Raw genomic sequence first — 13420 nt, forward strand, 5'->3', positions numbered from 1 at the left:
CATTGCCTTTCACGAGGACAAATATGTGCTCAGCACTGTTTGGAACCGTTTATATATGTTGCATTCTGTTATTTATTTAAGTCCCCACAATCTTGCAAAAAATGGGAAATGTGATTTCTGTTTATTACTATAATTCTAAAAGATTAGGTAACACTCCTGAGGTCACAGACTTGTAAGCCATCACTGTTTACTGTTGTGTTTTTTTATGTTCATTGGCCTCATTTCTTTCTGTGCTGCTCCTTCTTTGACTGTGGATTATATGGGATCACTGTCCAAACATTAGGAATAGCAAGGTCATTGAATACTACCTTGTGTTCACAGTAAATTAAAAAAAAAAACAAACTTAGGTCTGGGGAGGTAACTCAGTGGCAGAGAACCTGCCTATCAGTACTACCTCAAAACCTAGCTACTCAATAACTATGTCTATCTTTCATACTTTATGTAGCATCTACTACATTGCCTTGCTCGGACTCTTGTAAATTTAGAACCCTATAAACCTTCATGAAATCTTTTTTCTTTTTTTTTTTCTTGGTTTTTCGAGACAGGCTTTCTCAGTGTAGCCCTGGCTGTCCTGGAACTTTATCTGTAGACCAGGTTGGCCTAGAACTCAGATATCTGCCTACCTCTGCCTCTCGAGTGCTAGAATTAAAGGCACGCACAAACAATGCCAGGCACCTTTTTTATTTTTTTCTGCTAGGAATCTTAGAGTTGAATTTAGTCTTCATTGCTAAAAATAAACTCCTAAAAAGCGGTACATGTGGGTTTGGCGAGATGGCTCAGCAGTAGGAGCCCTTGCTGCTCTTACCGAGGACATGGATTAGATTCCTAATATCCACAATGCAGCTCACAACCATCTATAACTTCACTCCCTGTGGGTCTAAAGCCCTCTTCCAACCTCCACAGCACCAAGCATGTACATGGTGCACAGAAATACATTCAGGCAAACACTCGTACACATTAAAAATAAATCTTTAAAAAAAACTGCACATGATAGCATACTGCTGTAATCCCAACACTTGAGTGATGGGGGCAGGAGAATATTGAGAACAAGGTCAACCTTGACTTTGTAGTTTATATAGTTAAGAGTTCAAGCCCAGCTTAGTCTACATTGAAACCCTATCTCAAAAAAAAAAATTGAAAGAAGGAAAAACAAAAAACCCAAAAGCCAAAAAAAAAACCCTCCTATCTGAATGATGGTACACCTCCCTTGACCTTTTCCTCGATCCTGAGCACCAAGTTCTCTGATGCCTTACCACGCCTCTTTTCCCTTTCCCTTCTAATGTCCCATGGAGCACACTACAACAGGTACTTTTGGGGAAAAGGAAAGATATAAACTATAAATTAACATTTAATTAACAATAAAGACTGGTAATGATGAAACTATCAACCATGGTTCTCGCCTATTAGAGGATACCAAATGAGTTAAATTTTTATCTTAGGGAAAATAGCCCGTTGTATCACAGTCAGTGGCAAACAAATCAGCCAGAAGTTTTCTGAAGTGCTTGTCAAATACTGTCAGTAATTCTACTTTGGTAAAGTCAAACTAGAAAAGACGTTTAAAATATCCCATATCCCAGATACATTTCAATATGTATATTTTCTTTTTTAAGAAAGAGTCTCTTGAAGCCCAGGCTGGCCTCCACGTTGCTCTAGAGCAGATGATGGCCTTTAGCTGCTTCTTTTTTTTGAAATATTTATTTATTTATTATGTATACAATATTCTTTCTGTATGCCTGAAGGCCAGAAGAGGGAGCCAGACCTCTTTACAGATGGTTGTGAGCCACCATGTGGCCATGTGGTTGCTGGGAATTGAACTCAGGACCTTTGGAAGAGCAGGCAATGCTCTTAACCACTGAGCCATCTCTCCAGCCCCTCTTTAGCTGTTTCTAAGTGCCAGAACGACAAGCTTGTACCAGCACACCTGGTTTTATAAAGTACTGGGTATTGAATCCAGTGCTTCGTGTATGGGAGATAGTCAAGAACTCTACATACCTAACCCCAATTCTATACATTTTAGAAGGCAGTATGGTCACCACTATACCACCAATGCAGATATTAGATGTATATTTTTAAAGAAATTATCATTTCTTCCATTTGGTGGAGGGCTGGAAATTCACACAAAGACCAAGAACAGTTTTTTTTTCTCTGTAGCTTTGGAGCCTCTCCTAAAACTAGCTCTTGTAGACCAGGCTGGCCTCGAACTCACAGAGATCTGCCTGCCTCTGCCTCCTGGATGCTAGGATTAAAAGCCACCACCAGCTGGCCCAAGAACAGTTTTCTAAAAGAGCCTAACTAGTAAAGTTCCAGCAGATTAAAAATACACCTTAACCGCACTGACTGTTCCAAAAAGCCATCTTTGCACTGTCCCTGGGTCTGCTCTGTGCTCACTGAAGCCACCTTCTCTGCCTGCTGGACTTAGCTGGCAGCTACCACAGCTTCCCACCAAAGCCTCTCCCACTATGTTGTATCACCGCCGTGCCCCACCATGTCATATGTGTCCGTGGACACCAGCTCTGAGTCCACAGACAAAGAGTTGAAGGAAATGAAGGAAGTTGTGGAGGAAGCAGTGAATGAAAGAGGTGCACCTGCCAATGGGAATGCTACTGAGGAAAGTATAGATGAAGAAGAGGAAGATGGTGATGTCAAGGCAGAGGATGGAAATAAAGATGAGGAAACTGAGGGTCCTATGAGCAAGCAGGTAGCTGAAGATAAAGGGGATAATGATGTTGACACCAAGAAGCAGAAGGTCATTGAAGATGACTAGACAGCAGAAAGGGAAAGCTAAGCTTAAGGCTACCTGTCAGGGTTAAAATGTGGTCACCTTTGAGTAGAATAGGCTCTCCTGCCTATTGGGCAGTGCCACCTACAGATGACATGTACTTTTTACCTTCCCACCAAAACCACAGCATGAATTTACAACAGAGGAGGAACAAAAAAGAACCAAAACTTCCAAGGCCTTGTTTTTTTTTTCTTAAAGATATTTCAAAGGGAAAATTTATATTTTTGACATATGCTCTCTATTTTTTTGTACATATTGTTAGGGGTCAGCCACTTTTAATGATTATGGGTGGCCAAACCAGCCTTCAGAGTATTATTTGTGCTGTGACAATATTCACTATATATTTTTTTTCTGAAAGGAAAAAAAAAGTTTGTAGCCGGAGTTAAGGGTTGGTGGCAGGGGTGGCACACACCTTTAATTTTAGCACTTGAGAGGCAGAGAGGCAGGTAGATCTCTGAGCTCCAGGACAGCTTGGTCTACAGAATAAGTTCCAGGACAGTAAGGGCTACACAGTGAAACCCTGTCTCAAAAAACAAAAGCAAAATCTTTTTCCAAGCATTCCAGTAACTTTTTTGTATGTATTTACTTAGCTGTACTATAAGTAGTTGATTTTTATGAAATGGTTTTAAAAGCCCAAAGATAAAAGGGTTTATTTTCCTTAGTTGTTCTAACAACAACAAGAAGAATACACTTAAAGATCTTGATCAGCTGATACTGTTCTAGCTGATATTGCTCTTTGATTATCTTGAAATACTTGGTAACTGATAAATGGAAAATTTTACTGTAGGATTTTTAAACCATAAATCTAGAATAACAAGTATTGACAAACAATATGTTAATTTTTAATATGTAAAACATTTCCTAGAAGCATGCTTACTGTCCTCTAGAATACTCTAAAGCGTGTCTATTTGCACATTCTTGTATTTATATACAACTTTTTATTGCTAATGACGACTCTTGAAAAATATATACTGCTTAGAATTTTGTATCTTATAATCACATTTTTCTTCCAGATTCAAAATAAACCAGAAAAGAAGCCTGCATCACCACTTCCATCAGCAGCTGCCCTTCCAAGTAGTCCCCAGCCTGCCTCCCCTACTCCTCGTGTGAATGATGCTGTGACTGCAGCGTTGTCCATAAACATTCCACAGTTCTACTTCCCTGATGGACTCCCAGACACCTGCAGTAACTATGAACAGATCCTAAGCAGAGTTGAAACTGCTTTCATGGATATTGAAGATCAGAAAGCAGATATTTATGAAATGGGAAAAATTGCAAAGGTAATATAATTGTTGAGTGAATGATTCCCTTTTGCTAGCAGTGCCAACAGTGCCCTCTTCCCTGCCTCTTTAATCTGATTTTAAAGACAGGTTTTGGTTTTGGTCTTCTTATGAGGAAAAATTATTTAATCCTAATACATCTGTGGTCCTACTTCATAGAATTTTTTTAACCTTGACTGACCTTGAACCCATTTTGTAGACTAAACTAACTGAGAATTTGATTTAGCACTTTTACCAGGCTGTACTTTAAGAGGCTAAAGGTTATAGTGGCCTGAGAGGCACATAGAAGCAAGAAGGAGATCAAGGAATGCCTGAAAATCCATTTATACTTTCATGTAGAAGGAATAATTTTTTTTAAATTTGTAAACTTTTATTCTTTGAGATAAAGCCCTGCCTTCTCCCCTTTGAATTTCATTGCCTCCAGAGTCAGATACCAGGGATACTTTCTAAAATTGTCTAATGCCTGTTTGGTGCATGAGTCAGGTTCTCTTGCCTGCTCACAAGTGTAGGTAGATTATACTGTCCTCTCTCTCCTTCATGATTTCTTCTCCTACCAGTTTATCCAGCATCTACTTTAAAGACCTTCTTCTCATCCTGTTTGCGAAAGTGTACATTCTAATCATGTTCCACCCACTTCCCTAACTGACCCTATTGAGCTGTGTTGCTGTTAAATGGATCACAACTAGAGAGATTTTTTTTTTAAAAAAAACTGAAAAATAATTTTTCTTATTTCTTCACCCTCTCCCCATGTCAGAAATTACTTGATGAGATGTTTCTAATAAAAATTTCTATTGCAGAAATAAGAACTTACCTATTTACACTGTTTTATCTATGAGGAAAGTAGTCCAACAAGAACTTAGCAAAAGTCATAGAACAAGTTCATGTGAGCAAACAGTTCCTCTCATTTCTAGCATGGTGTTGTTTCTATTTACATTATCTAGATGAGCATGCACCAAATAAGGCAATATCAGATAAATGGCCATCTAAATTAGAAGTTCTCTTTCTAGGGCATTGGGTTTCCTTATTTCCTGAGAGATAGCTGTTGTGTTAGATGATAGACTGAAGATGCTAAATTCCCTGAATAGGCTAAAGCTACAGATCTAAATATGAAACATAAAATTTAGCAAGAATGAGTGAAATATTCATTTGGAAGCAATTTGTTAAACCAAAACTCTAGAGACCAGGGTATCTATAAAGAAAGGGTTTTGAAGCATTACAGATGCTAACCAGAAAAATAAAAAAATACAACCAGGTCCTGAGACAAGGTTCAGCAACTACCATAAGACAGGTTAGAAGCAGTTAGAAAGTGTCTACCAGATTAAAACTAAAAGCATTTTTATAGACATTCCGGGAAATGATGTACACTTGTTGGCAGAGGCTACTTGTTCGTTTCCTGACCACCCAGACCCAAAATAATCACACTGAAACTAAATTAACTATAACACTGCTTGGCCTATTAGCTTATGCATATTTCTAGCTAACTCTTACATTGTAAATTAACCCATTTCTATTAATCTGTGTATCACCATGTGGCTATGGCTTCCCGGGTAAAGTTCCAACATCTGTCTCCTCTGGCAGCTACATGGCATCTCACTGACTCTGCCTACTCTCTATATATATCTTTTCCAACCTGGCTATATTCTGTTAAGCCATTGACCGAAAGCTGCTTCTTTATTAACCAATGGTATTCACAGCATACAAAGAGGAATCTCACATCACCTCCCCTTTTCTGTCTAAATAAAAAGGAAGGTTTTAACTTTAACATAGTAAAATTACATATAACAAAACAGTTATCAAGCAAGAATTACAGTTACAATATTTATATCTACTTTATCTTATAACTAAGGAAAACTCTAACTATAGCTGTCAATTCTTCAACTCCATCAAAGACTCCAGAAGGATATAATATTACCTAAGTAAACAAGAAGTGCATTGTAAGTGACTTCCAAAACTCTTAGAGTTGACAGAGACATCTTGCTACCTGGACAGTCACCCAAAGTTCTTCTGTAATGTGGCATCCAATCCTCAGCACACAGGCCCATAGTATCTGGCAGGCTTTTTCATGAAGCAGGAAATTTCAAAGACAGTTCTACCTATATTAGAAGTTTGTCAATCACTTTCTTCTGTGTCCTGCAGAATGTCTGGCAGATTCTTTCATGAAGCAGGAACCCAGAAGGACCATCTCACCTTTAGGCAAGTTCATCAGTCACTTTTCTGTGGGTCCATCATGTCCAGTTCATGCAGCATAACATCAAGCAGTCCAGGCAAGAGCAGTTTCTTGCCCAGATGGCTAGCAAACTCCATAAGGAGCCTCTTTGATACCCATCATCCTCTTGAAGTAGATTGGTGCTGGTAGAAGCAGATGTATCTCATTGTCATGAAAAGTCCTAAGTTCTTAAAACATTTTAAATGCCATATTCTGAAGGTCTCTGAAAGATCTAAAGACTATCTATCTGAAATATATCCCTGTACGTCTAGAAAACCTAACATAACTACAAGCTTGACTATTATAGATGACTAAGCTTGACTATTATAGATGACTCTCTATTAACCTATATTTCTTAATTATACATTATATTTTTAAATGAGTTGCACAAACACAATATGTTAATCAAGAGCAGAAATATATAACATAATTGGTCTTAAATTTGTATCAATAAACCAAGATTCATGCCAATGCAAAGTATCCATCTCTATAGCATACCCTTTAAATGTAAATAAACATTTATAAACAGTATTTGGGAATTTGGGCATAGTTCTCTCCAAACTACTTCACATTAGCCTGGAAGGAATCCACAGGTTTCCATCTTCTGTGGAAAAAAAAGCAGAACCTCTTTTCCAAAACAACATATCCTTAGACTCAAATTTTGAAATCAAGATACCTTTAAAATATATATATTGGTTTAGCTTAGCAGCCTGTACAATGAAATGTCTCTCTGTACTTAGTTCATTCACTGTCAAAAAATTCAAAGAGCCAGGCAGTGGTGGCGCTCGCCTTTAATCCCAGCACTTGGGAGGCAGAGGCAGGCGGATCTCTGTGAGTTCGAGACCAGCCTGGTCTACAAGAGCTAATTCCAGGACAGGCTCCAAAACCACAGAGAAACCCTGTCTCAAAAAAAAAATCAAAGAAAACATATATAATCCGGATTCTCTGTGTATTTTTCATCTTGATGTGGCTTATTACTATTATCTCCTTTAATCTATGACTGTCTGTACTCTGTCTCTTTAAAAACTTTGTTTTATTTTTTCTATACTCTTTTTCCCGCTCTCTCATAAGCCTAAAAGTACATTTTTTTAAACACAATGTGACTCATTCAGAGGTTTGTTTCTGTCTGAATCTGTCTTTATTGCATATCTGTAATTATTTCTGACCAGGAGTGCTTTAAAATGATAAGCAGTGTGGTTGCGGCAGCCCTGGGTGCTGGCTCCACCTCTTTCCATCTTTCAGTATAGCAGAGGTACAATTACCGCCAGCTCTGAGACCATCAGGTAGGAACCACACTCACCACTTTAACTCTGAGAAGTGTGCAACACATAAGCCCTTTTTATCTGAATAAATGCTAAATCTGCTATGCAGTGCACTGCGTGGCCTGGAAGTATCTCTGTGTATGGCGATGGGAATCCGCCATGGTCTCCTGCCTGTGCACTCCTAGCAGACCTGATTCTGCTGCCCACCAAGGCGGGGAGCAGTGAGCTGTGGGCATGATCTCAGCTATTTACCTCCCAACTCGGAGTGGGCACAAAAGCATCCAGACCCAAAGTAGGTGGCAGGCATCAGCCCCAAACATTTCAAACCATGTTGGCATGCGATTCTGTTCATAGAGGCTGCTTGTTTATTTCCTGGCTGCCCAGACCCAAACTAAGCACACAGAAACTGTATTAGTTAAAACATTGCTTGGCCTATTAGCTTATTCATATTTCTAGCTAGCCCTTATATCTTAAATTATCCCATTTCTATTAATCTGTGTGTCGCCATGTGGCTGTGGCTTACCCAGCAAAGTTCTGGTGTCTGTCTCCTTTAGTGGCTACATGGTGTCTCACTGACTCCACCTATTCTTTCTATATCTTTTCCAGCCTGGCTGTATTCTGTTAAGCTATTGGCCAAAAGCCGCTTCTTTCTTCACAGCATACAGAGGTGAATCCCACATCACACACTGGCTGTAGATAAGGACAGGAGAGTGCAAAGCAGAGATAGGTTTGGGGAGGAGGGTCATCTGGATTAGCTCAGCTAACAGTCAAAGCAGGGATAGGTTTGGGGAGGAGGGTCATCTGGATTAGTTCAGCTAACAGTCAAAAAGGTTTTAAATAAACAGAAACACACACTGGTCTTCATAATTAAATTTATTAGAATCTCTCAGAATTTTTTTATCAAATGTTCACTGCATAAGTGCCAAATGGTTGTTTCTTATGTAGGAATAATTTATAAGAGAGTTAATTTTCCTGGAATGCTTCAGATGGGCAGATAAGGAGAAACTATCTCTTATGGGGCTAGGGGACCCATGTCTAGAGAACTATGGTGGTTTCAATAAGATGTCCCCCATAGTCTTGGGCATTTGAATATACTTAGTCTCCAATTGATGAAGCTATTTAGAAGGTTTAGAGATGTGATCTTGTTGGAGGAAGTATGTCATTGGAGGTGAGCCTCAAGAGTATAAACCCTTGCATCATTCCTAGTTCACTCTCTCTACTTCTTGCTTGAGGTTCAAGATATATTCTCCAATACCTACCCTAGCCACCATGCATCCACTCTACCATCATGGACCCTTATTCCTCTGGAACCATAAGCCTAAATAAATTTTACCTGTGAGTTTTCATGCCCATGGTGTTTTATATCACAGCAATAAAAAAGTAACTAATACAAAAACGTATCCCAGCAATGAGTACCTCACAGTCACAGGCCTGCAGCTTATCCTGTTCTAAACAAAGATTCCTGGGATTTCCCTGTTCTTCTGAATATTCCCAACCCCTTAAGCCTGTTACCCTGTTCCTCACAGCCTACTGATCTGGCCCTCGTACCCTGGTACTTCAGTAGCACTGTCCTGCTCCATAACTAACTGCCCTGCTATCCCTCCACAGATGCAATGAGAGGAAAGTAGAATGCCTATTGAGCCCATATTAGTCAAAGAACATGAAGACAGATTATAGTGAAGGCAGGGAAGGATCCTTTGGTGGTAGGAACCTAAGGAAGGACTTTACCAGCTATACAAAGTGAAGATCAATCCATACGTGGTATCATGGAGAGTTGTCTGTGTTGAAGCCAACACTGGAGGAATTATAAAAACAAGACTATTCTTTTCCTAAGCATTTAGTGAACTATTTACTGTTTATATGGCATAGTAGCCATTTTACGTATGTGTGTGTATAGAGAGAGATTAATTTGATGATAACCCAAAATTTTGTTCTTAGAAGCCAAATCTTTGTGTTAATTGTTCCTAGACATTAACTGTCAGCTTGGATAGCAAGATATCCTGTCCATTCTGTTAAAGAGTTAAAACTACAATTGCATATAAAATGAGGGTATATGTATATTTTTACTTCAAAAATTATTTTGAGCAAGACATGATAGCACATGCCTGTGATCCCACCATTCAGGAAGCTTGAGTGAGACAATCTTGACTTCAAATTTAATGTGAGCTACAAAGCAAAATCTTGTCTCAAAATGAAGGTTATGATTATTTTCATTTGTTTTGCTTATATATTTTTTGTTCATTGAGATAGCTATAGGCCAAGCTGGATTTGAACTTGTTTTATTTTTTATGCTTTATCAGCTAATTTTATTTAATTTTGCCTCTTCATTCTTTAGTATTTATTTTATTTATTTGTTTGGTGTGTGTGCGTGCGCGCGCATGCACATGCACCCACAAAAACTGGAAGAAGTGGGGCAGCAGTCTACCAGAGCTGGAGTTACAGGGGGTTTTAAGCAGCTGATGTGGGCACTGGGAACCAAACAGGTCCTCTGAAAGAGCAGTTTGTTTGCTTAGTCACAGAGCCAGCTCTCCAGCCCTGCCTCTTTATTCTCAAACCACTCATTTTTAAAAATTGGTTTGTATCTTCCAGCTACCTAATTTTACTTAACTTAGCTTTTACGTGCCTCAAGTTTCTTAGCACTTAACTAAATTATCTTTATTTCAACATTCTTTACTAAGTGTCTTCTTTTGCCATGAGGCAGTCAACTCTGTCTCTAGCACTTACTGCCCATTCATTGTCTTGAATCAGGGTAATGTAGAAAAGGGAGAAGAGAGGCTGCCACTAAGGAACAGGGAGGGAGAAAAGTGTTGAGCAGTAAACGAATGTTTATGAACTCTTGAAGTTTATAAAAAACATTTGGAAGACCAGCTTGTGCTTGTAAGCCCCTCTTGGTGCGCTCAAGTGTAGCTATAAAGACAGGAGTCAGTTTTTTAAGTGCAGAAAAAACCATTTTTATAAAATTAGCATCTGTTGGTATAGTTTAGCCCACTCATCTTAGACCTCACACAGCCACAGAGAAGTTAATGTCTACTAATGTCTGGTTAAATTTTTAGTGTGTACTTTATAATTTTTTCACATACCTTCAAGTGTCGATGGGGAAAAGGTGAATAGAAAATAAAGCTAACAGAGTAGTGTAGGCATGGAAACTGAGCAACAGGAAGAAGCGTTTGTCAGAGACAAGGCACCATAACATTGAAGAAAAGAATAAAACTCTGATCTGAATCATGCAGAGCCCTCCAGCGTCTCTCTTCTGGAGAGTATAGCACCATCTGGACTAATTATGTCTGTGACTTATAGGGGAGCACCTGTGTACTTACATCTCTCTTCTACAAAGTAGCATAAAAATAAAGACACCTACTCTCTTATGCACGGGAAATCATGTGAATGCCCAATGAAATAATAGCCTTGAAACCACTTTAAAATACTGAGAGAGCATGAAAAATATCAAATAATCCCTGTGTATATCAGAACTACCTTGCTTTTTGTTTGGGGGCCATTCTTAGATTAAACTATAGGTGTTAGTCGAGTTTTCTTTACTCAGATGACTTTAATTACCACATTATTACTCTTGCTTCTTCTAAAGCTGTCTCCCAAATATATTTTCTATATCACTTGTCACCCATTTTCTTCCTTAAAAAAATGAGTCTTCATACTGGTTAATTCTCTCCTGTGTTACTAAAAACCCCACTAGGTGCTCTCGGATTTATGTCACTTACTTTCCAGGTTCTTACTAATCAACTGGCTCCCTTTACCCTAATTCATTTACTTTCAACAAATGCAGCCAACCATGTGTTTCCTTAAAATACCATAGTATAGGTGCAGAGCCTGGCCATCATTACATTATCCATTTTTTCCCTTTGACAGTTGTCTGCTAGGACCTGATACCTTCCTGCCACTAACACTTGGGTACTCAGGTACTATGAGAAAAGGATGACCTTTTCTAATCTATTTCAAAGCATTTTCATTGTTAAATTTTATCTTTGGGGTTTTGCCTTTGAATCATAATGAGTTCATGTCTTAATGTCTTGGTAACTTATACTATTCCTTATGAACTGACATATCTTCACTTTAACAGCAGTTACAGGGAGGAAAACTCTTTCCTTTCTCTCCTCGATTTGCAGACCTGTGCTTTAACAGCAGTCATCTGGAGAAGATATTTTCTTTCTCCCATTATTCACAGACAGGACTGTTTGATGCCTTTCTGTCTCATTATTTTCAGCTAGTAAATTGGTTTTTTTTCTACTCTGTATTTTTTACTTAAAATTATTTTTCATGCAATATATTTTAATGTTTTCCCTCCTCCAACTCCTCCCAAATACCACCCCCAACATTATATGTGTGCACTCTCTCTCTTTGAAATAAATACATGCATATACACATACACAACAAAAACCAAAACAAACAACCAAAAGACCAATAAGACCAAACAATGATAAAAAGAAACAAAAATCCCACCACAAAAACAATGGCGTTCATTTTGTGTTGACCAACTACTCCTGGGTATAGGGCTTGCCATGAAGTATGGTTGATATACCCAGTGACATTGGAGAAAACTGGTTTTCCATTGCCAGCAGGTATCAGTTGCAAATAGTTTCTTAGTTAGGTGTGGGATCCTGTGTCTACTTCCCCTCTCATTGCTGGGACCCCATCTGGCTTGATCGTGTACAGGTCTTGTGTGTGCTGACACAATTTCTGTGAGTTCAGATGTGCATCAGTTCTGTTGTGTCTAGAGACCCTGTTCCCTTGAAGTCATATCACCTCTATCTCTTAAAATCTTTCTGTTCTCTTCCCTACATAGATCCCTGAGCCTTGAGGAGTGCTTTGATGAAGACATCCCCTTTAGAACTGAATGCTCCAAAGTCTCTCACTCTCTGCACATTGTCTGCTAGTATTAATTCCCATCTATTGCAAGAAACTTCCTTGATGAGGGTCGAGTGATACACTGATCTGTGGGTACAGCAATATATCATTAGGAATCATTTTATTGATATGTTACTTTACCAGAATAGCAGTAGTTGGTTTGGGAGAAAAGATCTTAACCCAAGGGAATGAAAGTTGTTTAGTAATAGAGTAATAGAGTTGCCCTACAATACTGTTGATTACACAACTATGTAGTATCTATAACTGTATTAGTTCTTCCAAGGCTCAAGGAACATTAAGGAAAAAGGGCAGAAAGAATGTAAGAGTCGGGTGATGGGGGAGGACAATAAACACTATCTTCTAGGCATGACATGGCCCTTGCACTGGAGATGGGAAGGGTTCATGGTGCCTGTGTAACCCTAGAGAACTCTAGGCTTTTGACAGATGCTAGAGGCATCTCTTATATGCTGCATTGGATATACCTTTCATCTAAAAGTGTAGTTTAAGTAAAGTTTCTGTTTATTTTTAGTTTGTATGTCTTACATATATGTCAAATAATTCACTATTATTATGCCAAGACTTATGTGACATTTTATATCCATTAATATTTGTTTACAAAATGGTGAGCACCAACCTTTGGTGCATATATATTTAGAACTGTTGTATCTTACTATTTTTTTCTTTTTAGTAATATGTACTGGACATCTTTATCTCTTCTAACTTGGTTTGAAGTTGATGATGCACCAAATAACTGCATGTTATATATACACACTTATACAATATATAAATCTTCATTGTATATATATGAGACCAAATGCACACTGTTCACGTAAGGAAAAAAAAGTTGCCCTAGAAAAGGTGATAAGCATGCATCTCCTGGGAGGGCTTCAGCTGAAGTTTGCGACTCTCCTGATTCTTGAGCTCTTCTAATTCTGAAAAATTCATGATTGATTCCCATGGTTAGAGTTTCAAACTCTTTGGCAAGCCCCTTCTGTTTGACTTTTCTTTATATCCTGTTGCTGTAACAAAATGC

The 13420-nt window shown here is 38.5% G+C and overlaps 2 protein-coding genes across 3 annotated transcripts in view; both read left to right on the forward strand.

The window, feature by feature from the left end:
• Ppp2r3a (protein phosphatase 2 regulatory subunit B''alpha) overlaps nt 1–13420 on the forward strand; it is a 139133-nt gene that overhangs the window by 55800 nt on the left and 69913 nt on the right. For both annotated transcript variants that reach the window (XM_075964865.1, XM_075964867.1), the window contains one exon: nt 3793–4059. In XM_075964865.1, the coding sequence (XP_075820980.1) occupies nt 3793–4059 (267 nt within the window). The remainder of the gene's footprint in view (nt 1–3792; nt 4060–13420) is intronic.
• LOC142845676 (prothymosin alpha-like) lies at nt 2486–2764 on the forward strand. The gene has a single exon (XM_075964869.1). It carries the CDS (start codon nt 2486–2488, stop codon nt 2762–2764), a length of 279 nt encoding a protein of 92 aa, XP_075820984.1.

The sequence above is a fragment of the Microtus pennsylvanicus genome, chromosome 3 (genome assembly GCF_037038515.1).
Source record: "Microtus pennsylvanicus isolate mMicPen1 chromosome 3, mMicPen1.hap1, whole genome shotgun sequence".
NCBI classification, from domain to species: domain Eukaryota; kingdom Metazoa; phylum Chordata; class Mammalia; order Rodentia; family Cricetidae; genus Microtus; species Microtus pennsylvanicus.

What these genes read in the sequence shown, in the direction of transcription:
- LOC142845676 (XM_075964869.1), top strand. Translation starts at nt 2,486, where the DNA reads ATGTCATATGTGTCCGTGGACACCAGCTCTGAGTCCACAGACAAAGAG.